This window comes from Cololabis saira, chromosome 18, assembly GCF_033807715.1.
Source record: "Cololabis saira isolate AMF1-May2022 chromosome 18, fColSai1.1, whole genome shotgun sequence".
NCBI lineage: Eukaryota > Metazoa > Chordata > Actinopteri > Beloniformes > Belonidae > Cololabis > Cololabis saira.
Window position 1 is genome coordinate 40574779 of NC_084604.1, and position 25302 is coordinate 40600080.

General features: G+C 45.0%; 1 protein-coding gene across 6 annotated transcripts in view; it reads left to right on the plus strand.

The window, feature by feature from the left end:
• The first annotated feature begins 7011 nt into the window (after positions 1-7011).
• The window catches only part of LOC133418485 (NACHT, LRR and PYD domains-containing protein 5-like), a 30076-nt gene continuing 11785 nt past the window's right edge, over positions 7012-25302 (plus strand). The window contains exons 1-9 of one of the 6 annotated variants that reach the window (XM_061707194.1): positions 7012-7036; positions 9048-9378; positions 19992-20117; positions 20200-20409; positions 20610-20729; positions 21259-21337; positions 21999-22206; positions 22655-24893; positions 25023-25196. In XM_061707194.1, the coding sequence (XP_061563178.1) occupies positions 20035-20117; positions 20200-20409; positions 20610-20729; positions 21259-21337; positions 21999-22206; positions 22655-24893; positions 25023-25196 (3113 nt within the window). In that variant the 5' untranslated portion in view covers positions 7012-7036; positions 9048-9378; positions 19992-20034. Of the gene's footprint in view, positions 7037-8153; positions 8386-9040; positions 9379-11805; positions 11901-19991; positions 20118-20199; positions 20410-20609; positions 20730-21258; positions 21338-21998; positions 22207-22654; positions 24894-25022; positions 25197-25302 lie in introns of those variants that run through there. The other 5 variants (XM_061707193.1, XM_061707195.1, XM_061707192.1 and 2 more) reach the window with 5 other exon arrangements.

A 25302-nucleotide genomic window follows, 5' to 3' on the forward strand; every position in this document is an offset into this window, starting at 1 on the left:
TCCGTCCCGTTCAACGGCAGGATCCAAAGAGGGAAACCCTTCCTGGGACGGACAAACCCAGCAAGGGTTGGGTGTTTTTGGTTGCACTGTTTCCCACACAGTCCAAATACTCACTTGTTAAAACACTGAGATACACAACGGTGTTGTACTTGTCCCTCAGCCGGCTCTCGTAGAGACCAGCGTCTCCAGCGGTTATGTTGGTGATGATCAGGGAGCACTTCCTGTCCATCCTGCCAGCTCCAGAACCAAACTCCTCATGAGACGCTGAACTTGTGTCTCTGCTGTAAATCCACTCAACATCGGAGCAGTTGGAAGACGATAAGTCAACGTTATTCTGCAAAGCTACGTCATCTCCAGCCCTGTGGTAGAGAATGATTGTTCTCACGCCGGTTCCTGCTGCAGAGAAAAACACGTTTTAATCTCAACACACCAAATAAGAGATTTTACGTAGATATTTAGGTTTGTCAACTCAGAAAAGCAACATTGGACTTTAACAAGCCCTTATTTCATTTTCATTAACTATTCCAGTTCACCTAGTTTCCGGGTCTCCATGATTTCAGTGTCTTACCTGCAAAGTCCAGCGTGTATTCAGCATCTATCTCCACTCTGTCTCCTTCAACAACCTGGCAGGTGAATCTTCTCTTGGAGCCTCTCTGATGTTTCACCATAAGATCAGAAACACAGGTGATCTGTCCTCCAGACACAAACACATCACGTTCACCAAGCAGCACACTTCCTGTCTCATCCACCCACATGATGCTGTTCTGCTCACAGGGCAGGGAATAATGGTGTCTCACCAGAGAACAGCGTAATGTCACGTCTCCATCCCTTCCTGGATCCACATCTGGTGGAGATGGAGAGACTGGAAGGAGACACAACACTGTTATTTCAACCACTTGAATATGAGAAACTTCTCATTTTACTGATCCAGTTTTACTGAGTGATTGTCTGATGGAAACATCAAATATTTCAACGTGTAAATAAACGTCAGGTGTTTGTGGTCCAGTTCCTCTGAGAGGATCCATCATGTTGAGGACGATCCCAAACAGACATGTCCCTGACAAATCCACACAAGCTTTTAACAGCGTTTCACTCAGAGTTGATGAGGAGGATTCAAACTGACAGTCTGGATGTTATTAAGTCAAAACACTCACCTGTTAAAACATTCAGAAACACAGCTGTGGAATCAAAATTTCTAATCCTACAGGTGTAATAACCAGCATCTTCAGCAGTGATGTTGTTGATGATCAGAAAGCAGTTACTGCTCAAACTCATCCTGTCAGCTCCAGCTGACGTCTTCTTAATAGTTCCATTACGAACGATGTAATTTCCATATCGATCGTACTGATGAGTCCAGTCAACACCAGAACATTGGTAATGTGAAAAATCAACGTCAGACGGTAAAACGACGTCATCTCCAGCTCTGTGATAGAGATGGATCCATCCACTGATTCCTGCTGCAGAGAAAAACACTGAGAAAAGTTTTACACTTCACACATCAACCTGACCCTAGAAACATATTTAACCTACATATTTATGTTTATCAGCACAGAGAAGAGACTTCAACACACATAATCTCTGGTGAATCATTCAGAGTTATGTAACGTCGTCTTTAAGTGGTCTGATTGTAACAGAGGTGAGTTTTATTAAAGAAAACACATTCAGTGAAACAGCAACGTTCAACGGTACACGACAACTTCAGAGTGGTTTTTACAGTCTTTTTAATCAAATTAAACCCTAAAACATGAGTCAGAGTTGATCTTTACCTCCAAAGTGAAGCAGTAAAGTGATGAAGAGCTGCAGTCGTGGCGTCATTCTGTCTCTGCTGGATGAAATGATGCTTCTCTCTGCTGCAGGTCTGTACGTGATGGTGGAACTTCCTGTTTCTGCGCAACTTAATCACTAAATCCATCTTCAGAGTAAAACCTCCAACGCCCAATGTGTCTTTGTTTCCTGGAATATATTCAGAAAAAAACATATGACAACAAGTCAAAGTTACAGGAATCAACCCTAAATTCCAATGCAATAGCAGTTCAGTACTAGTGCAGTACATTTGTAATGTCAGTACTTGTACAAGGCCAGTGAAATACCAGTGCATTACCAGTTTAGGGAATACCAGTTGAATACATCCATCTGCCTGCGTGTATGTGTATAAATTGTTGAGGAATAATATAAAATCCAGTTCAGAAATCCACTGTGGTGTAGTAAGTTTTATTCAGTAGCCGGCAGTGAGCGGACCAACGCAGTGCATGGCTGGGTTGGTGTGCTGACCCCGAATGGTTTGACAACAGGACTTTTTATACCGTAAGTTCAAAGCACAAAAGGCAGGAATAAACAAGCCAAAGGTGAAAGAGGAAAAGCAATTAAAGGGTATTTACCGTTTCCCTCCCCGGGGGGCTCCAGGACCGTTTCCCCCTCCCCGGGGGGCTCCAGGACCGTTTCCCTCCCCCTCCCACGCCCCGGACCCCCCGCCCCTTTGCCTGTCTGAGTATGAATCATGTAGGGGGGGCAGGAGGGCGAGCGGAGGCCGAAGCCAGGAGGCAGGGCTAGTAGAGCCGGCCCTGGAAAGGCGCCCACACTCCTCCGCCGGCCGTCCAAGTCGACAGGGGGCGGCCCTTCAAGCCGGGCCAGGGCCCCACCATACCTCTATGGTCACCCCCAACACCGTCGGAGCTTCTGTTGTTTACCGACTGAAATCAGTGACCTGTGGGTGTGAAGTTCACACCCACAGGTCACTGGTTTCAGTCCATTAACAAAGCTGTGAACGTTGTTCTCCAACAACGAGCCGGTCCTCCACCGATCCACGTCTACATGTTATACCAGTTGCTACCACCGGGGGGCGTCTCACAGATGACAGGAGTGTCGGTGGAGGACGGAGGCTGAGGAAAGACACCTGCCGTGTCCTGCAGGTTTTAGATGCTTCAACACACCTGTCCAGGTCAGCACGGCTCTGGTAACGACTCAGACGTGTCTGTCAGGGTTTTGCTGAAGCAGGGAAACATGTAAAACCTGCAGGACACGACCCTGGATCGATTGATTTGATTTGCACTTATTTGTTATAGAGGGATAATGTACATTAGAGAACATTTTTAAAATGTAAATGCACCCAATTGTAGCCAAAAGGTTAATTTCCATTGGCAGTCCGACCCCTGCCAGAAGGAACACAAGGCGTAGTAATAAAAGCAACAAATGACAGTAAAAACAAATACATGTCATAGGTACAATATTTAAAAGCAACAGTACACATAACTCCTCCCCTCCCACACATACACGATTTGTTTGTTTTAGCAAAAAACTTAGCGACAGTTTTTGAGGAGTTTAGTTGTAAATAACAGTTATTGAACCAGTTTGTAACGTTTACCATGACCTTTGTAAACTGAGCAACCTCAGAGTTGTCTTTACCCTTTACAAACATCACGGTATCATCAGCATACATAATGACCTCACATCCTCATCACACTGATGGTAGATCGTTTATGTACAGACTGAAGAGGATTGGACCCAGGATTGAACCTTGGGGAACACCTGTGACAAGATCTTTGAAAGTAGATGTTATATTTTTTATTTGAACACACTAAGATCGGTTAGTGAGATATGACTTGAACCAGTTGGAAGTACAATGAGAAAAATTAAATTGGCCAAATTTAGACTGAAGGATATTATGATTAACAGTGTCAAAGGCTTTTCGAAGATCTAAATAAATTGCGCCAACGACACCCCCTCTGTCCATTAGAGACATAATGGAGGACCAGGATTACCCACCCCTGGTTTAAATCACATAAAGCCCCAAAACATGTGAAAGAAAGTTAAACTTTACCTTCAAAGTGAAGCAGTAAAGTGATGAAAAGCTGCAGCCGTGGAGTCATTTTGTCTCTGCCGGAGGAAATTATACTTTTCTCTGCTTGTCCTCTCTATATGAACAGTTAGTTCCTGTTTCTTTTTCACTTGTTGGCTAAAAACATCTTCACACCAACACCCACCGTCCTCACACTTCTGTAAATCCTCTGAACACACAACCAGCAGGAGTTCAAGTTCAACGTTTAGGTGGACGGACGGATTATCTGAACACCTAAACATCTGAAACCAAATCTGTCGTTCTTTCATTCGTTCGTTCGTTTTCGTTTATTTCGGACATGTATAAAAAGCAAGAAAAAAGACAAGAAAACAAATCCAGGTTACATTCCACCACACAAAGAAAACCAACATCAAAAAAACATTTTTCAGTTAAATGTTCCACAGTTGAATTCCACAAACTGATACACAAAAACCTATTTTTGTTGTACGCACAACAATATTTTATTTCCCATCAAATCCAGTCGTGGTGTCGATCCGTCTCTGGTCAGTGATATAAATACTTTTTTCTCTTCTGCAGGTCTGTAGGCCCATGTGATGATGCTACTTCGTGTTTTGTGCATGAACGTGTTCATTGAACACGTTCATTTCTGTGAGAACGTTGAACTGAACGTGACATATTTGCAGATAAAGAACTTGAACTTGTTCAGATCTGCAGATAACGAACTGGAACTTGAACTGTTCAGATTATGAGTTTCAGCTTCGCTGTTTAGGTCCAATTATTACGGAATAATCCTCCTTCTCATTTCACCAGCGGGCAGCGCGCACATTTAAAATACTCAACGAGACGACGTCTTCACACTACATTACCCACAATGCAGTGCACACACTAGCATAACAACGGGCACCATCTCCATGGCAACGGCGGCCCGGCAGGTATGGCATGCTGTTCAGGAACCAGTGTTGTACCAGTTCAGTACCAGTTCAGTACAGTACCAGTGCAATACCAGTTTAATACAAGTACAGTACCAGGGCAGCACCAGTTTAATACAAGTACAGTACCAGTTTAATACCAGTTTAATACAAGTACAGTATCAGGGCAATACCAGTTTAATACAAGTACAGTACCAGGGCAGTACCAGTGCTGTACAGGTGCAATACCAGTTAAGTACCAGTGAAAAGCCAGTTCATTACCAATGCAATGCCAGTGCAGTACCAAATCAAATCAAATCAAACATTATTTATAAAGCACCGTTCATGCATAGAATGCAGCACAAAGTGCTTTACATAAAACTAATACAAACATAGAACGTATTAATGCCCTGCCCCCCTCCCCCCTCCCCGCACACACACAGACACACACACAGACACACACACACACACACACACACACACACACACACACACACACACACACACACACACACACACACACACACACACACACACAGACAGACACAAGCACATCACAATTCACCCAAGTTACACACACAGACATACACACACGGACATACACAGACACACCAGTTTAAAATCAGTGCAGACCCAGTTCCATAATAGTTCAGTACCAGCTCAGTACCAGCTCAGTACCAGCTCAGTACCAGCTCAGTACCAGCTCAGTACCAGCTCAGTACCAGCTCAGTACCAGCTCAGTACCAGCTCAGTACCAGCTCAGTACCAGCTCAGTACCAGCTCAGTACCAGCTCAGTACCAGCTCAGTACCAGTTCAGTACCAGTGTCCCCGTAACCAGCTCCTCGGGTTCTGTCTCCCCCAAAGCCGAGGCCCCAGTCCTGAGAACTCCCCCGCGCTCGGTCCCGAGAACGACCCTCTGACCCGTCTGCCCGGCCCCGAGTTCAGACCCCGGAACTTGGACCATGTGTTGGCCTGGGCCCTCCAACTCCTCCTCCTCCTCCTCCTCCTCCTCCTCCTCCTCCTCCTCCTCCTCCTCCTCCTCCTCCTCTGGGCCCATTCCTCCTCCTCCTCCTCCTCCTCCTCCTCCTCCTCCTCCTCCTCCTCCTCCTCCTCCTCCTCTGGGCCCTCCTCCTCCTCCTCCTCCTCCTCCTCCTCCTCCTCCTCCTCCTCTTCCTCCTCTTCCTCCTCCTCCTCCTCCTCCTCCTCCTCCTCCTCCTCCTCCTCCTCCTCCTCCTCCTCCTCCTCCTCCTCCTCCTCTGGGCCCATTCCTCCTCCTCCTCCTCCTCCTCCTCCTCCTCCTCCTCCTCCTCCTCCTCCTCCTCCTCCTCTGGGCCCTCCTCCTCCTCCTCCTCCTCCTCCTCCTCCTCCTCCTCCTCCTCTTCCTCCTCTTCCTCCTCCTCCTCCTCCTCCTCCTCCTCCTCCTCCTCCTCCTCCTCATCCTCCTCCTCATCCTCCTCCTCCTCCTCCTCATCCTCTGGGCCCATTCCTCCTCCTCCTCCTCCTCCTCCTCCTCCTCCTCCTCCTCATCCTCTGGGCCCATTCCTCCTCCTCCTCCTCCTCCTCCTCCTCCTCCTCATCCTCCTCCTCCTCCTCCTCTGGGCCCATTCCTCCTCCTCCTCCTCCTCCTCCTCCTCCTCCTCCTCCTCCTCCTCTGGGCCCATTCCTCCTCCTCCTCCTCCTCCTCCTCCTCCTCCTCCTCCTCCTCCTCCTCCTCCTCCTCTGGGCCCATTCCTCCTCCTCCTCCTCCTCCTCCTCCTCCTCCTCCTCCTCCTCCTCCTCATCCTCTGGGCCCATTCCTCCTCCTCCTCCTCCTCCTCCTCCTCCTCCTCCTCTGGTTATTCTCCTATGTCTCTGCACAAACAGGCTGTTTTATACAATCAAATATTTTTGATTTTCAATTCAGCTAAAAAAAAGAAAAGAAGTCAGAAGAAATAACTTTACATATTCATCTTTTTATAAATGGAGATTTACTTTCAACTTTATAAATTCATTGAGATTAATTCAGTCGTGTTATGAGGAAGATATTTGAGTTGAAAGAGTGATTAAAAGCATGTTGGAGGTTATAAGTAACCACAGGTCTTCATGTTACTGTCAAGTTCATTCATTAGCAGCAGAAATAAATACATTCAGGTCAATTCTCCAACTAATATCGTTGTTTCTTAATGTTCTATGTTGTGGTTTTGGGCTGCTTGTGTCGGGCTGCTTTTCAGAGTCTCGGTCGCTGCTTTTCCTGGTCAGACCTGGCAACCCTGGTTGTGTCGCAGATACTTTAGTCAAGTTTACCTTCACTTCCTCCTGGACGGGTTTCTGGGTGTGGAGCTCCGTGTGAAGGTATTTACATTTTTCTACAGTAAAGTTGTTTGAAATTCACTGTGCCTGTAGAGATTCTAGTTGTGAAGAGGGAAATGTGAGGTATTGGTGAAATTATAGGAGAATTCATTTTTATAGTCTTTGCAACACAGAACCTGAGGCGAAAAAGGAGAATTACTTTTTTAGAAAAGTAAGGTGTTTGAAGTTTAGATGTTAAAAGAAAAGTGTTTCATCCTTTTCTTTTACAGTAAGAGTGTTTAGATATTACGGTGGAAGTTTGGGTATATGAAAACACATATCTGCATTATCTCAAACTCAGTACTTCATATCTTTCTGTTTCTGAGCCGCACTCATTCATTTGCCGTAAAGGCTGAAATAGAAGCGCACATGAAATGTAATAGCGGTTACCCGGAGAAGAAGCGCCGCCGCGGAGACGGAGACGGAGAAGGAGCTCAGTATCAGATCATTATTGTGTTTGTGGGGGAAGAAAGAGCTGCCGGTCCGAATAGATCAGAAATACGTGGAGACTAACGGTCAAAGTTCAGGTTCAGGCCTAAAAGGAGGAAGTGAACGTGACCAGAAACTCAAAATATATTGTGCTTGATCTACTGAAAAAAAATAAGTCAACTTTTTGCATGAGATTATTATGTAGATAGAGCCAGATATTTTTTACTGTGGTTTCTACTTAAACAAATAAAGCATGTTTAATCTAAACGTTGGTCAATCTGCCCAATAGATTAAAATTGTTAAAGGAAAAGTAAATACTACAAGATCATTGCTTGTTGTTTGTGTGTAAATGAAAAGATTACTGGGATTACAGAAATACTGCTGGTTAAGGAAAACATGCACAATGTCTTGTTTTTTGAACAAATGCAGATTAAGTTCAAAACTAGATGCATTCATGTAAAGCAACAAACTTCATTTTTAATTTTTAATATCACAGATTTAGATAGCCTATGTTATATTTACATGCACTTTCATTCATTCTTTTCAGTGTAGTGACTTTATACTTTCAACTTTATACATTCATTGAGTTTAATTCAGTCGTGTTATGAGGAAGATATTTGAGTTGAAAGAGTGATTAAAAGCATGTTGGAGGTTATAAGTAACCACAGGTCTTCATGTTACTGTCAAGTTCATTCATTAGCAGCAGAAATAAATACATTCAGGTCAATTCTCCAACTAATATCGTTGTTTCTTAATGTTCTATGTTGTGGTTTTGGGCTGCTTGTGTCGGGCTGCTTTTCAGAGTCTCGGTCGCTGCTTTTCCTCGTCAGACCTGGCAACCCTGGTTGTGTCACAGATACTTTAGTCAAGTTTACCTTCACTTCCTCCTGGACGGGTTTCTGGGCGTGGAGCTCCGTGTGAAGGTATTTACATTTTTCTACAGTAAAATTGTTTGAAATTCACTGTGTCTGTAGTGATTGTAGTTGTGAAGAGGGAAATGTGAGGTATTGGTGAAATTATGGTGAATTCATTTTTATAGTCTCTGCAACACAGAATCTGAGGCGAAAAAGGAGAATGACTTTTTTAGAAAAGTAAGGTGTTTGAAATTTAGATGTTAAAAGAAAAGTGTTTAATCCTTTTCTTTTACAGTAAGAGTGTTTAGATATTATGGTGGAAGTTTGGGTATATGAAAAAACATATCTGCATTATCTCAAACTCAGTACTTCATATCAGAGCTCCAGAGCTGTAACTGGTGACTGAAGCAGCTTTACCGCCTCCGTCCGTGTGGAGGAGGCGGAGATTGAGCCGCTGCTCTCCCGCTGTCCCACACTCTGAACCCGCGGAGACGGAGAAGGAGCTCAGTATCAGATCATTATTGTGTTTGTGGGGGAAGAAAGAGCTGCTGGTCCGAATAGATCAGAAATCTGTGGAGACTAACGGTCCAAGTTCAGGTTCAGGCCTAAAAGGAGGAAATGAACGTGACCAGAAACTCCTCCTGGTCTCCATCTCGTTGCGTCCTTTAGTTTTCACTGTCGTGGTGTCTGAACATGAAATGAACACGACTGTGGTCGGTTCCAGGTTCCAGGTTCCAGGTTCCAGGTTCCAGGTTCTCCAAGACATGAGTTCTGGAGAGTTCCTGCTGGGAACGTGACTCAGGACAAAGTACTCTGGAGGACAAAGTCTAAAACCACAGAGGCCTTGGTTTGGTGGGTGTGTCCGTTGCCATGGCGACTCATGAGAGTGAGCCTCACCTGAGTTCTGCTGCTGCTGAGACTCTGGAGGCTTTTGTTCTCAGCTGGACTGGATTGCAGTGATGAACGTCTGAAAGAAGAGGAGGAGAGAGGCTTGGAAGCAGAACTTGTTGTAGTCAGAGACCAGGATGGTTGTTTGCACTCAGGAAGGATGGGAGGATCCAGGTGTGTTTACCTGCATGTTAATACCAGAGTAGCTGGGAGGATCCAGGTGTGTTTACCTGCATGTTAATACCAGAGTAGCTGGGAGGATCCAGGTGTGTTTACCTGCATGTTAATACCAGAGGATCCAGGGCCCTCATTTATCAACCGTGCGTACGCACAGATCTGTGCTTAAAGCGTGCGTACGAGCATTTCCACGCAAAGTATGGTATTTATCAACATGTATTTGTGCGCAGAAACACGTGTAAATATACGCACAGCTCCGACCATGCGTACACACAAAACCTAGTGGTAGAACACTGAAACTACAAATTTTGAGATCGCTGAACTGTGACTGAACGGGGAACATGTGCACATGTTCCCCGTTTCCTCCAATTAATAAAAATTCTCCATAAGTAATTCAGACATTTTGAATAATTGGTGTGAAAAGCTATAAAAGACAGCTTTGGCAGGACGAACTGAAAAGAAAATACAAGTACCATGGCTTATCTTGCACTGTTGGAGGATTTAGAGACCGTGCGCTCCGCAAAAACACGCTCCGCAGAGAGCGCGTTTTCAAAGAGCGCGCTGATCTGTTGATCAGTGAGAGCACGGAGCGGCTTCTCAGCAGGAACCGCTTCCCCCAAAACATTCTGATGGATCTATGCTGTGATTTACAACTCCATCCCAGTCACATCCAGCTCCTGTCCACCCTGGGATGTTTGTCCACCGGAACATTTCAGAGAGAGATTGGAGACATGCGGCATTTCGCAGCAGAATCATGCCGGCAGTGTTGTATGCAATAATTTCTCTGGCCCTAATTTACACCCAGTTTCCATACACACATCACCAACAAGCCCAAATTAAACGAGGATTTCACGCCATCGCCGGATTCCCAATCATAATTGGAGCTATATTGCACCCAAATCACAATAAAAGCACCATCACACAATGAATTTAGTTACGTGAACACGAAAGGATTTCATTCAATCAATGCACAAATAATCTGCGATGCAACTATGTCTCTGTTGCCCGTCGTTGCCCGGTGGCCTGGAGGAATGCAACACTCATTTATTCTGCAGAACAGCTCTGTTGGTGTTTGCACCTCCAAGCAGGAGCTTTTGACTCCAACCAAATCTTAATTTATATGGATAATCTTCCAAGAAATATATCAAACATGGTCAACATAATTATTTTACAAGCCAAATATCACATACATTAATGCAAATGGAATAACAGCAAACCCTCCATTGTACATCTGAAAAATGAATGTAAACTTAAACCGATGCGTGAAAAAAACGATATTGCCAAAAGCTTATATGAAACGATGTCTTTGTTTCTTCATTTTTATTAATACACTTCTCATAGCTTGTCAGTAAATGTCTCTTTTTTTTTTGCTCTCAACCCCCCCAAATGTTGAATATTTGTAGATAATTGATTATTTTGTTTCATTTGCCTTTTGTTGTAAACTCTACAGAATTTTGTTCAATAAAGTTTGTAAACCTCCAAGCGGGAGCTGTTGTTGCTCCATATATGGTCAATTGGAGGCGTTTCTGTATGTAAATGACGGTAACCGTGCACGAGCACGGCAGTTTAGAACAGGTGGGATTTATCATCGCTGATGTGCGTACGACCAGCGTCCGCACGTTTGATAGATCCGGATTTTTTTGTACTTACACACATTCTAAATTTCACTCCTACGACAGAATTTAGAACCTTTTCTACGCACTGTTGATAAATGAGGGCCCAGGTGTGTTTACCTGTATGTTAATACCAGAGTAGCTGGGAGGATCCAGGTGTGTTTACCTGCATGTTAATACCAGAGTGTACTGCGTAGCCTACGGTGTGTCGTGGTTCTGTGTGCAGCAACACAGGGAAGTCGGTTCCTGGGGGGGCAGGTTTGTGTGATGAGGGTCCGTTAAAGGGCCAGTCCTCTCTTTGGCCTACGAACTAACTGCTGTTGTCTTCAGTAGTTCCTAAGACATATATTGTAAACATCTCTGTCTGAACCGTGATGAAGTGTGTGTTCTCAGAGTTCTGACCCCGGACTGTAGCAAGGCTAGTGCTACGGGGGTCACGCGACAGGACAGAGGACACAGGGTTTAGTGCAGGAACTCCTTTATTTCACCAGAAACACGTGCACCAGCAGAACCTTCAGCAGAGACCTCTCCCAGCAGCCCCTTGCTGGAGTGCAGCTGCTCTTTATGAAGGCAGGCAGGGTTGGGCACACCTGTGCCCAATCATCTGAGTGGCTGCTCCTCCACCCTGCCACACGGACAATAGCGGTTAACTAAAGGTGGTGGCTGCAGCTTCTGCCTGCTGGCTGTTAAATATTAATCTAATAAAAAGGTTTACTGCAGTATAGATGACAAAGTTCAGTGTTTCTGCAACTGGAGACATCAGCGTACTTTATGACATCACAGCTCAGCTAACAGGCTAACTCTCATCAACAAACATTACATTTAATTAACATAAAATAAACCATCTGTACATTAATACAACTCAGAATGGAGCGAGGACTCATCAGGATGAAGTGTTTTCTGACTGTGAGTTTTATTTCTCTTTTTCTACTTTTTTGTGATCAAATGTTTTTATTTATTTTTCATGATTTTCTTATCAACGGTGGCATCCACAATGATGTTAAACAAGCATTAACACGTATTCTCAGCCCCTTCAAAACCCACCCCTTGGACCTAAGCATTCGATGAAAAAAAATATATATATATAATGAAGAAAAACAGAAAAACAGATACTACAAAGATAATAGAACAAAGGACAAAATAAAAAAAAGGCAAAACATAATAATATCAAAAACTGGACAAGGATAGCTGCACCAAGGTCGTCTATATCAATTTTGAATACATCTTTCAAGTTTGGCCTTAATTTTATCTGCTGCCATAAACAGAAATAAAATATTTTGTTGTTTTGCATTATGGATTGGGGCTGTAGATATTTCCTGGTAGATAATTTCAAGGAAGGTCAGATACCAATGGGAGATGTGTGTGTGGCTTTAGTTTTAGGGGGGGGGGGGGCAGGGGTGGGCTGTGCCCACCCAAACGTGCGTCCTGCCCACCCAATCAAAGGTTATGGGGATCCTTTATTTTTTTCTAATTTTATTTTTTTATATATATAAAAAAATATCACACAATATCTGTACCGTTTCTGATTGGGTGAGCACTGCGCATCATTTTTAGACACAACAATGAACGCATACCGCAAAAGTTGTGTCTCTGACCCGGCGTCCCATCAAAATTAGCACAACAGAGAAGTTCAGAACAGCACACAGAGCTGAGGGATGAAGCCTAAATTATGGTTCCGCGTTACATCGACGCAGAGCCTACGCCGTCACCGTGACGCCGTTGTGAGTCACTCCATTTCGCCTCGGTGCAGTACCCCCCGCGACCGCTAGTTCGCGATCTTTTCCTGAATGGTTTATCCGACTTTTCTGGTCACAGTGAAAGAAAGAGATAAGGACATTGTGCAAAAAACCAAAACAAAAAAAAATCACACATACACGAAGAAAAGAGCGCTGAAAGTTCACGACTGCTTCAAGGCTAGGCTCTGCGTTTGTGTAACGCGGAACCATAAATCAGCCTTGAGCCGCGTGGAAAACCCCCTACACATAACCTTAACGCCTCCAGCAACAGATCCACGAATCAGGAGTTCTACATGCTCAAACACAGAAATGAGAAAATACGTTTCAGTGTTTTTTTGTCTAAAAGAAAATAAAGTTTGTAATCACTGCCTCGGTGCTCCCGTCTGCCCACTCTGCTGGTATCAAGAAAGAGAGCGACATCGCTGATTCGCCAACATGCATCGTTTCTTTAAGCCTGTAAGCAAAAGCCTCCGAGACGCCTGTCTCCACCCGCCGAGGGCGGAGAGCGCCGGCGCGGGTGGCGGTGGCTGCGGTGCCATGCAGGCTCTGGAGCCACCAGCCTGCCGCGGGACCTTCTTTGCCTCTTTTTCAGATAAAAAGGGTAGTTCTAGCTTATTAAGAAATGCATCTGTGGCAGGGTGGAGGAGCTGCAGCCACTCAGGCTGACGGGTGGAGAGGTTGACGGGCCACACCTGTGTCCCGTCAGCCTGAGTGGCTGCAGCTCCTCCACCCTGCCACAGCATCACAGGTAGATTTATTATATACTACTTCTGATTTATAAAGCTCAGCATAAAATTATTGAAATACAGAGTTGATTTGCTTAGGATCTGTTACCAAGATCCCATCTTTAGATTTAATGGTTGGGATGTCAGCAAATTGATCGCTAGATCGAATTTTCATTGCTAATATATGACTAGGTCTGGATCCATGAAAGTAATATTTCTGTCTTACTCTGTGAATATAAAATTCTGACTGAGCCCTATTTAGGGAATTTATTTCTTTTTTAACTAGCTGTGGTATCTGACTAACTATTTTGTAATGCATGATCCAGTTCTGCATATTTAGATTCAAGCTGCTGTCATTTGTGAAGTCTATCTTTTTTGAAATTGGATGAAAATAGAATAACATTATTTTGGATAAATCCTTTAGTGGCATCCCAGAGAATCCTAGGATCATTCACTGATTCCATATTAAATTGTAAAAATTCTGTACATCCATCCATCCATCGTCCGCCGCTTATCCGTTCCCGGGTCGCGGGGGCAGCAGCCTCAGCAGAGATGCCCAGACTTCCTTCACCCCAGACACTTCCTCCATCTCTTCCTCCATCACTTCCTCCAGCTCCTCCGAGGGGAGTCCGAGGCGTTCCCAGGCCAGCCGAGAGACATAGTCCCTCCAGTGTGTCCTGGGTCTTCCCCGGGGTCTCCTCCCGGTGGGACATTCCTGGAACACCTCCCTAGGGAGGAGGGACATGCCTGGAACACCTCCCTAGGGAGGAGGGACATGCCTGGAACACCTCCCTAGGGAGGCGTCCAGGAGGATCCGGTACAGATGCCCAAGCCACCTCAGCTGACTCCTCTCAATGTGAAGGAGCAGCGGCTCGACTCCGAGCTCCTCCCTGGTGACCGAACTCCTCACCCTATCTCTAAGGGAGGAAACTCATCTCTAAGGGAGGAAACTCATCTCTAAGGGAGCGTCCAGCCACCCTGCGGAGGAAACTCATCTCGGCCGCTTGTATACGCGATATCGTCCTTTCGGTCACTACCCAAAGTTCATGACCATAGGTGAGGGTAGGGGCGTAGATTGATCGATAAATCGAGAGCTTCGCCTTTCGACTCAGCTCCTTCTTCACCACGACGGTCCAGTACATCGACCGCATTACTGCGGACGCTGCACCGATCCGTCTGTCAATCTCCCGCTCCATCGTTCCCTCACTCGTGAAGATCCCGAGATACTTGAACTCCTCCACCTGAGGCAGGACTTCTCCACCCACCCGGAGAAGGCATGCCACCCTTTCCCGGTGGAGAACCATGGCCTCGGTCTTGGAGGTGCTGATTCTCATCCCTGCCGCGTCGCACTCGGCCTCAAACCGCCCCAGCACATGCTGGAGGTCCCGGTCTGATGAAGCCAACAGGACATCATCATCTGCAAAAAGCAGAGATGGGACGACCGGGACGAAAACCGCATTCTGAATCGGAGGTTCAACTATCGGCCGTATTCTCCTCTCCAGTACCCTGGCGTAGACTTTCCCGGGGAGGCTGAGAAGTGTGATCCCCCTGTAGTTGGAACACACTCTCCGGTCCCCCTTTTTAAAAAGAGGGACCATCACCCCGGTTTGCCACTCCAGCGGTACTGTCCCCTTCCTCCATGCAATGTCGCAGAGGCGTGTCCACAAAAACAGCCCTACGACATCCAGAGACTGGAGGTACTCAGGGCGAATCTCATCCACCCACATTTTTCCTCAAATTGTATTTTGAATTTCTCATACTTCAATAAGGTTGTATTAAGCTGTAGTGTTGTCAATGGATACTGAGCAAAAAAAAAACACCTTGTGATCTGTGATAGTCATAGGCAATAATGAACAATTTATAATATTAGAGAAAATGTTCTTTGTGGCAAAGACAAGAAAGATGGGAAAAATCGACGTTCAGTTGGATTGACCATACGCCAGATGTCTATTACTCCAAGATCAAATGCCCATTGACGTAGAGCCGCTGATGCAGATTTTTGCTCACTATTTTCATATATGCCATTCCTATCTTTTTCATGATTCCAAACAGCATTAAAAGCTGCTCCTATTATCTGCTCCTATAAGAGAGTAATCTGTGAGATCTAAAAGCATTTTAGTGAGAGTATCATAGAATTTCTTATCAAAAGAATTGGGAGCATAAATTGACACCAATGCAATGTTCTTATTATATAACTGCATTTTGACTATCACAATCCTTCCTTGAGTATCTTGGATTTGTTCTATAATTTTAATATTGAGTTTACATTTTATTACAATAGCTACTCCTTTAGAATTTGTGTTTGCTGAGGAAAAACCTATAACATGAAATAATATATTATTCATTCTAGTTACATCCTTGGTTACCAGATGGGTTTCTTGTAATAAGGCAATATCTGCCCTTTTTTGCCGCAGTATCTCTAATATACTTGTCCTTTTATGAGGGATATTAAGGCCGTGAACATTCAAAGATAAAATATTCAACGCAGCAACACAGGGAAGTTGGTGCCTGGGGGGGCAGGTTTGTGTGATGAGGGTCCGTTAAAGGGCCAGTCCTCTCTTTGGCCTACGAACTAACTGCTGTTGTCTTCAGTAGTTGCTAAGACATATATTGTAAACATCTCTTTCTGAACCGTGATGAAGTGTTTGTTCTCAGAGTTCTGACCCCGGACCATAGCGGTTAGCGGTTAACTAAAGGTGGTGGCTGCAGCTTCTGCCTGCTGGGTGTTAAATATTAATCTAATAAAAAGTTTTACTGCAGTATGGAGGACAAAGTTCAGTGTTTCTGCAGTTGGAGACATCAGCGTACTTTATGACATCACAGCTCAGCTAACAGGCTAACTCTCATCAACAAACATTACATTTACAGTTTTTCACAATTGTTTAAACACATTTCCTGATTGACTACCTCACTTTCTCAAAACTCTAAACAAAAATTGCAAAACTCACACACAAAATGCAAAACCCTACACTTCTCTTGCAAAAGCACACTCTACCCTCAAAACAGTGTTAACTCTTCACTAAATGGTATTTCCTTCTCAAATGCCAAACACATACATCATTTGATAGACATTTCTAAGCACCCACTGAACACTGATGTGCAGAATGGAAGACACTATAGTATGAATGGAAGACACTATATGAATGCCTCAGTGTTATGCCTTCAGCTGTTGGATGTAATATATCACCATATAGTATTCTTATGTATAGGCTACTCAAATAGAAAACAACACACAATTCTGTACTGTAACAACAAATAATACAGTTTTTCACAATTGTTTAAACACATTTATTGGAACATCAGACACAATGTGCACAACCTGAAACTCATTTTTCAGGTGGCTGAACCAATCCTGCTGAACTCCAAGCACATTTACTGCTCTAAACTCAAATTCCCATTCCATACCACACATTTCTCACAACACTACACACAATTCCCAATACCCTGCACACTCTTCCTGAATTCCCTCTCTTGCTGATCACACAGAACACACAGTCAGTCACATTTCTAAACTCCAAAGGCTGTTGTGCAACATGTAATCAGCAATTTGCCATTGAATTCATATTCATTGATGAAGCGGGGTTCAACCTTGTAAAAAGAAGGCGCAGAGAGAGGAATATCATCGGCCAGCGTGCCATCACAGAGGTCCCTGGCCAACGTGGAGGGAACATAACAATGTGTGCTGCCATCAATCACCACGGCGTCCTCCATCACCATGCTACCCTTGGCCCCTACAACACTGCACTTCTTCTAGCATTCCTGGACCAGCTCTACAATATCATTGTCCAGCCAGACCAGATGGAGGACACAGAGCTGGTCAGGTTTGTTGTTATCTGGGACAATGTCAGTTTCCACCGGGCTGCTCTGGTCCGTGACTGGTTCACGGTCCATCCAGAAGTTGATGTCCTATATCTCCCTCCATACTCTCCCTTCCTCAACCCAATTGAGGAGTTTTTCTCTGCCTGGAGATGGAAGGTATATGAGAGAAATCCTCAGACACGGATCCCACTGCTGCAGGCCACGGAGGACACATGTGGCGATGTCACTGCTGAGGCCTGTCAAGGCTTCATGCGGCATTGTAGGAGATTGTTCCCCCGCTGCTCGGCCAGGGAGAACATCGACGTGGACGAGGTCCTGTGGCCAGCCAGGGATGAAAGGCATTTTTTTTGTTCCGGGGACCAGTTAACTGAAATTATAGCTACTGTTGAAAATGAGATGAAACTCGTAAAGAAATGGTTTGATGTAAATAAGTTATCTTTAAATATAAGTAAAACAAAGTTTATGATATTTTGGAACCGTAAAATAGATAAGGTAGTTAAATTGAGAATAGAAGATAAAGAAATAGAAAGGGTGTTTGAGACAAAATTTTTAGGTGTCATCATGGAGCATAAATTAAATTGGAAGATGCATATTAATCATGTCAAATCTAAATTAGCTAAATCGATAGCCATATTATATAAGGTAAAATATATGTTGAACCAGCGTGCTTTGTATATTTTGTATTGTACTATGTGTATTCCCTACATTACATACTGTTTAGAAATATGGGGGAGTGCATATTTTACCCAAACTAAACCGATCTTTATTCTTCAAAAAAGAGCGGTAAGGATTATCACAAAATCAAATTATAGAGAACCATCAAATTAACTATTTATTAAATTAAGGGCATTTAAATTCTTGGATTTAGTGGAATACAAAATAGCATTGATAATGTACAAAGTGTTCAACAGATTGTTACCTAGTAAAATTGTAAGCATGTTTAAAATAAGGGTAAGTAGATTTGAGCTTCCAGGGAAACGTATGATTGAAAAACCAAAGTCTAGGACTAAAATTAAAGATCAATGTATTACTGTAAGGGGAGTAAATATATGGAATGCACTTGATGATAAATTGAAGATGTGCCAGTCGATGTATGCATTCAAACGTTTGTTTAAGTTTAATGTGCTTGAAAAATATGAGGGATCCAGTAGATGATACTATTACGGAATTATGTTCGGGATTGTGTAAACAATATGATTTATTTTTTTATATTATGTTTTGTATGTTTGATCTGAATAAGTTGATCATGTGAGAAGGGTAGGCGTAAATAAGCAATAGCTTCAGCCTATTCCTTTTCGGTTAGGTCTCTCTTTTTTTATGGGAAATAATGCTTTCAGTTGGTGACTACATTATGAATGACCTGACCGAAATATATATTTTCATTCATTCATTCATTCATTCAATCATCCCTCGCCCCCCTCGCGCCTTGGATTAGCACCGGATGTCATCCCCCCCAAAAAATAAATAAATAAATAAAATGGGTATTGATTTTTTTTGTTTAGGAGACAGAAACTAATGGCACTTTTCGACAAGTACCTACTCTGCGCGCTTCTACTCGTCGACTATTCTGCCGAGGTTCTGAGCGGCTGAGTCGGCCCTGTATCTGACGTCATCACAATACAGGCCACTGATTGGTCGGGGGGGCGTCAGACGTTTGAATCAGGAAGCGGGAGTCAGCGCGAGAATGACTCGCGGCTCTTCATTTTATCCGACAGGCAATGGCAGCGCAAAAGTCTGTTTGGTGATCCAACTCTGAGGTGCAGATGTTCATAAACCTGGTGCTGAGGAGAGAATTAAAAAGATTTAGACGGAGATAAGGAACCACCAGATCTACCAGGAGAGAATTAAAAAGATCTAGACGGAGATAAGGAACCATCAGATCTACCAGGAGAGAATTAAAAAGATCTAGACGGAGATAAGGAACCACCAGATCCACCAGGAGAGAATTAAAAAGATCTAGAGGGAGATAAGGAACCACCAGATCTACCAGGAGAGAATTAAAAAGATTTAGACGGAGATAAGGAACCATCAGATCTACCAGGAGAGAATTAAAAAGATTTAGACGGAGATAAGGAACCATCAGATCTACCAGGAGAGAATTAAAAAGATCTAGAGGAGATAAGGAACCACCAGATCTACCAGGAGAGAATTAAAAAGATCTAGAGGAGATAAGGAACCACCAGATCTACCAAGAACTCTGTCACTTCTCAGCTGCTCGTGATTTCTCATCAGCGCCAATGAACAAAATGAAATAAAAAAAAGCGTCGCCGCTTGAAGCTTCTTTCACTCTAATTTTTTAACTTGATGTCGAACACAAGCCACAGACCTACCAGCACATTTATCATTTCCTCCAGGTTCTACATCTTTAGTGTTGTCTTCTCTGTTTAGATACACAATCAAATACATCACAGCAGCTTCGCTCCAACCTCCTACTTCTGGTCTGGGTGTTGAAAACAAACGGGGAAGAGGCGGGTGGAGGCGAGACGGAGCGTCCCGAGTAGGTACTAGTGGATAAGCGCCATAAGAGCAAACGTGTGATTAAATGGAGTGTAAATGTGGGTTGAGGGTGTGAGCTGAGCTGCAGCTCCATGACTCCATCTAGTGGTCGGATAGGAGAAGTGCAGCAGCTTCCTCACTGCTGTCGGACATGAAGCTGAAGAGAAGATCAGTCAGATCTGCTCGTTGTTCATCTACCATGACGTGTGTTTCCTCTGCAGATGAAGGTAGAAGGTGTGTGTGAGCTGATGTGAATCCAGCAGCATGGATCAGTGTGAGGACAGAGAGGAGGGAGTCCTTCCCTCCAAAACCTCCCTGAGGGGAAAACCTGGGAGAGAAGAAGAGAGGTGAGATGTTCAACTCTAACTGTCCATGACTCTTCTGCACGTCAGAGTTCAGCCCTCACGTCACCAAACACCTTTATTACAGGAGACGACATCGTCCTGGACGTGGACGTGGACGTGGACGTGGACGTGGACGTGGACCTGGACCTGGACCTGGACCTGGACCTGGACCTGGACCTGAACCTGGACCTGGACCTGGACCTGGACCTGAACCCAGCTGTGTGTCCTTGAAGAGTGATGCATCAAAGGAATTCTATTGGGATTTTAAAGATACCCGACGTTCTCCCTCAGTGAGGTGAGTTTTACATAAATGTTTCTGAAAAATGTAACAGAGACTGAAATGTTTTTATCGTAACATGATTATTTTAGTTTTAGAAATATGTGTCCTGATAATTTTGAGTTCAGTTTTATCTATAAAGCATCTATTACAATACAAGTTGTGTCTAGGATCTAGACCAGAACATGACCTCACGTCACCAAACACCTTTATTACAGGAGACAACCTGGACCTGGACCTGGACCTGGACCTGAACTTGGACCTGAACCTGAACCTGAACCCAGCTTTGTGTCCTTCAAGAGTGATGCATCAAAGGAGTGCATTATCCTATTTAAAGAGTGAGTTGTTTGTAAACGTTGTTTCTGAAAAACGTAACTGAGACTGAAAGGTTTCCATGGTAACATGTTTAAAGTGAACATTTCTCTGTTTTGCTGCCATTCTTAGATGGTTGTTGATGTTTCCAGAAACACAGCAGACTATAAAGGGGGTGTTGGAGTCTCTTCTGAGTGACTGTAGTTCAGCGGTTTGTCCAGCAGGGGGCATCTTTCTGCTGTGGTTGCAACATCATTTAGGGAGGAAGTTCTCCTCAGGTGGACGGTGTTGCTGGATGCAGGAGCACAGATGGTTCCTGGAACCATGTGAACATTGATCTGTTGAGAAGCTGGTCTTTGTGGACACTTGCTGGACCTTCTTGTACCACCAGATTGAGAGTTGGTACTGGGAGTAAGACGTGGACGTTCTCAGTCTCAGGAGGACCAGAGAACCTTTAACATGACAGGAAGTCCTCTGGTGGACTGTCCTCATCCAAACATGACTCCATGGACCTTCAGACATCATGTGACCTAGTTCTTCATGATTCCTCCACAGAGTGGACCAGCAGATCTCAGAGTCCCCCAGTGGTCCGTCTGTCCAGCAGCATCAGACCCAGCTGGACTCCGTCTTTCAGGTCTGTACATGAACAACAACTGTCTCCATCTGTCCTGATGTCCATCTGCATGCTGGTCTCTGGAGACAAGTGGACTGTCAGTCTGTCCATCATGGACCTGATGTTTGTCTCCATGCTGGTCTCTGGAGACCAGTGGACTGTCAGTCTGTCCATCATGGACCTGATGTTTGTCTCCATGCTGGTCTCTGGAGACCAGTGGACTGTCAGTCTGTCCATCATGGACCTGATGTTTGTCTCCATGCTGGTCTCTGGAGACCAGTGGACTGTCAGTCTGTCCATCATGGACCTGATGTTTGTCTCCATGCTGGTCTCTGGAGACCAGTGGACTGTCAGTCTGTCCATCATGGACCTGATGTTTGTCTCCATGCTGGTCTCTGGAGACCAGTGGACTGTCAGTCTGTCCATCATGGACCTGATGTTTGTCTCCATGCTGGTCTCTGGAGACCAGTGGACTGTCAGTCTGTCCATCATGGACCTGATGTTTGTCTCCATGCTGGTCTCTGGAGACCAGTGGACTGTCAGTCTGTCCATCATGGACCTGATGTTTGTCTCCATGCTGGTCTCTGGAGACCAGTGGACTGTCAGTCTGTCCATCATGGACCTGATGTTTGTCTCCATGATTTCAGTCTGATTGTGTCCTTCATGTGGTCTTCTGTTCCAGCTGCTGGAGGACGACATCATCATGTTTGTGAAGGGCGAGCTGAAGAAGATCCAGAAGGTTCTGAGTCCAGATTACCCAGAATCCTCAGAGAGTCTGGAGGAGGATGAAGATGAAGAGCAGAAGAGCATCAGAGAGACACTCGTGAAGATCACAGTGAAGTTCTTGAGGAGGAGGAAGCAGGAGAAGCTGGCTGACCTCCTGCAGAGCAGTAAGACGTTTCTCTGAACATCTGAGCTGCTGGATAAACAACACCCAATGTCTCAGTAGATGAGCAACATTCACAGATCAGACACAACATTAAACCCACTGGAAGGTGGAGGAACTCAGCTCATCTTCTGTTAGGAACATCTCATTAATAGGCTCATTAATATCCCAGTAAATTAAAGTTTTATTCTAAAGTGTTGAACCGTGTAGATTCAATATTCAGTTCCAGCAAACACAAAACAAACACAACTTGTGAGTCTGAAGTGAATCATAGAGGAAACACTGTTGTTGTTCCTCTGATTGATCGGAGGGTTTTTGGGAGGAAAACGCTTCAATACTCCCCATTGAACGGCTGATCAGTGAATGTTGAAATGTTGATTCTTTAGAGGAAGTAGAACTTGTTGTGGGCTGGGTTTAATCACTAAGGTTTTCTTTATTTCATCTTTATTTAGATACCGTTGCTGCCGTTTGTCAATCCAAACTCAAAGTTCAGCTGCAGAAGAAGCACCAGCATGTGTCTGAGGGGATCACTAAAGCAGGAAAGACAACCCTTCTGGAGCAGATCTACACGGAGCTCTACATCACAGAGGGAGGGACCGGAGAGGTCAATGAAGAACATGAAGTCAGACAGATTGAAGCAGCTTCCAGGAAACCAGACGGAGCAGAAACAGCCATCAGACAGGAAGACATCTTTAAACCCCCACCTGGAAGAGGAGGACCAATCAGAACGGTGATGACGAAGGGAGTGGCCGGCATCGGGAAAACAGTCCTAACACAGAAGTTCAGTCTGGACTGGGCTGAAGGCAGAACCAACCAGGACATCCAGTTCCTGCTTCCATTCACCTTCAGACAGCTGAATGTGCTGAGAGAGGAGAAGTTCAGCTTGGTGGAACTAGTTCATCGATTCTTCTCTGAAACCAGAGGAATCTGCAGCTTTGAAGACTTTCAGGTCGTGTTCATCTTTGATGGTCTGGATGAGTGTCGACTTCCTCTGGACTTCCACAACTCTACAATCCTCAGTGACCCCAGAAGTTCCACCTCAGTGGACGTGCTGCTGACAAACCTCATCAGGGGGAACCTGCTTCCTTCTGCTCGTCTCTGGATCACTACACGACCCGCAGCAGCCAATCAGATCCCTCCTTACTGTATTGACATGGTGACAGAAGTCAGAGGGTTCACTGACCCACAGAAGGAGGAATACTTCAGGAAGAGGTTCAGAGAAGAGGAGAAGACCAGCAGGATCATCTCCCACCTCAAGACATCACGGAGCCTCCACATCATGTGCCACATCCCAGTCTTCTGCTGGATCACTGCTACGGTCCTGGAGAACGTCCTGGAAACCAGAGAGGGAGGGCGGCTGCCCAAGACCCTGACTGAGATGTACATCCACTTCCTGGTGGTCCAGGCCAAACTGAAGAAGGTCAAGTATGACGGAGGAGCTGGGACGGATCCACACTGGAGTCCAGAGAGCAGGGAGATGGTGGAGTCTCTGGGAAAACTGGCTTTTGAGCAGCTGCAGAAAGGAAACCTGATCTTCTATGAACCAGACTTGAGAGAGTGTGGCATCGATGTCAGAGATGCTTCAGTGTACTCAGGAGTTTTCACCCAGATCTTTAGAGAAGAGAGCGGCCTGTACCAGGACCAGGTCTTCTGCTTCATCCACCTGAGTGTTCAGGAGTTTCTGGCTGCTCTTCATGTCCATCAGACCTTCATCAGCTCTGGAGTCAACCTGCTGGGAGATCAACTAACAACTCACCCTTCTCCAATCAGTTTCTATCCGACACATGTGGACTGGACCTTACAGAGTCCAAACGGACATCAGACCTTCATCAACTCTGGAGTCAACCTGCTGGGAGATCAACAAACAAATCACCGTTCTTCAACCGGTTTCTATCAGACACCTGTGGACTGGACCTTACAGAGTCCAAACAGACATTTGGACTTCATCAACTCTGGAGTCAACCTGCTGGGAGATCAACGAACAACTCACTGTTCTTCAACCGGTTTCTATCAGACACCTGTGGACTGGACCTTACAGAGTCCAAACGGACATCAGACCTTCATCAACTCTGGAGTCAACCTGCTGGGAGATCAACGAACAACTCACCGTTCTTCAACTGGTTTCTATCAGACACCTGTGGACTGGACCTTACAGAGTCCAAACGGACATCAGACCTTCATCAACTCTGGAGTCAACCTGCTGGGAGATCAACGAACAACTCACCGTTCTTCAACCGGTTTCTATCAGACAGCTGTGGACTGGACCTTACAGAGTCCAAACGGACACCTGGACTTGTTCCTGCGCTTCCTCCTGGGTCTTTCAGTGGAGACCAATCAGAACCTCCTAAGAGGTCTGATGACATCAAACCAAAGAAGTTCACAGAACAATCAGGAAACTATCAAATTCATCAAGGATAAGATTAGTGGGGATCTGTCTGCAGAGAGAAGCATCAACCTGTTCCACTGTCTGAATGAACTGAACGATCGGTCTCTGGTGGAGCAGGTCCAACAGTCCCTGAGGTCTGGACGTCTCTCCACAGATGAACTGTCTCCTGCTCAGTGGTCGGCTCTGGCCTTCATCTTACTGTCATCAGAAGAAGATCTGGAGGTTTTTGACCTGAAGAAGTTCTCAGCTTCAGAGGAGGCTCTACGGAGGCTGCTGCCGGTGGTCAAAGCCTCCAAGAAAGTTCTGTAAGTATCAACCTCAACGTGATTTAACACAAACTTTACTGAAGACCAGCAGAACAGTTGGAGACACAACTACATTTTCTTCCATAACAGTGAAATAACCTGGTTGTTGTTCTTTTCTTCTGTCTGCAGACTGAGTGCCTGTCACCTCTCAGAGGACATCTGTCCACTTCTGTCCTCAGTTCTCAGCTCTCAGTCCTCCAGTCTGACAGAACTGGACCTGAGCAACAACGACCTGCAGGATTCTGGACTGGAGCAGCTGTGTCCTGGACTGGAGAGTCCACACTGTCACCTGGAGTCTCTCAGGTCAGGATTCATTCAGTCTTTTCCAGGTCCAGTGAACATGCTGCTAAACGTGTCTGCAGCAGGACACTTGAGCAGAGAACATGCAGCAGACCTGTGTTGTGTCTCT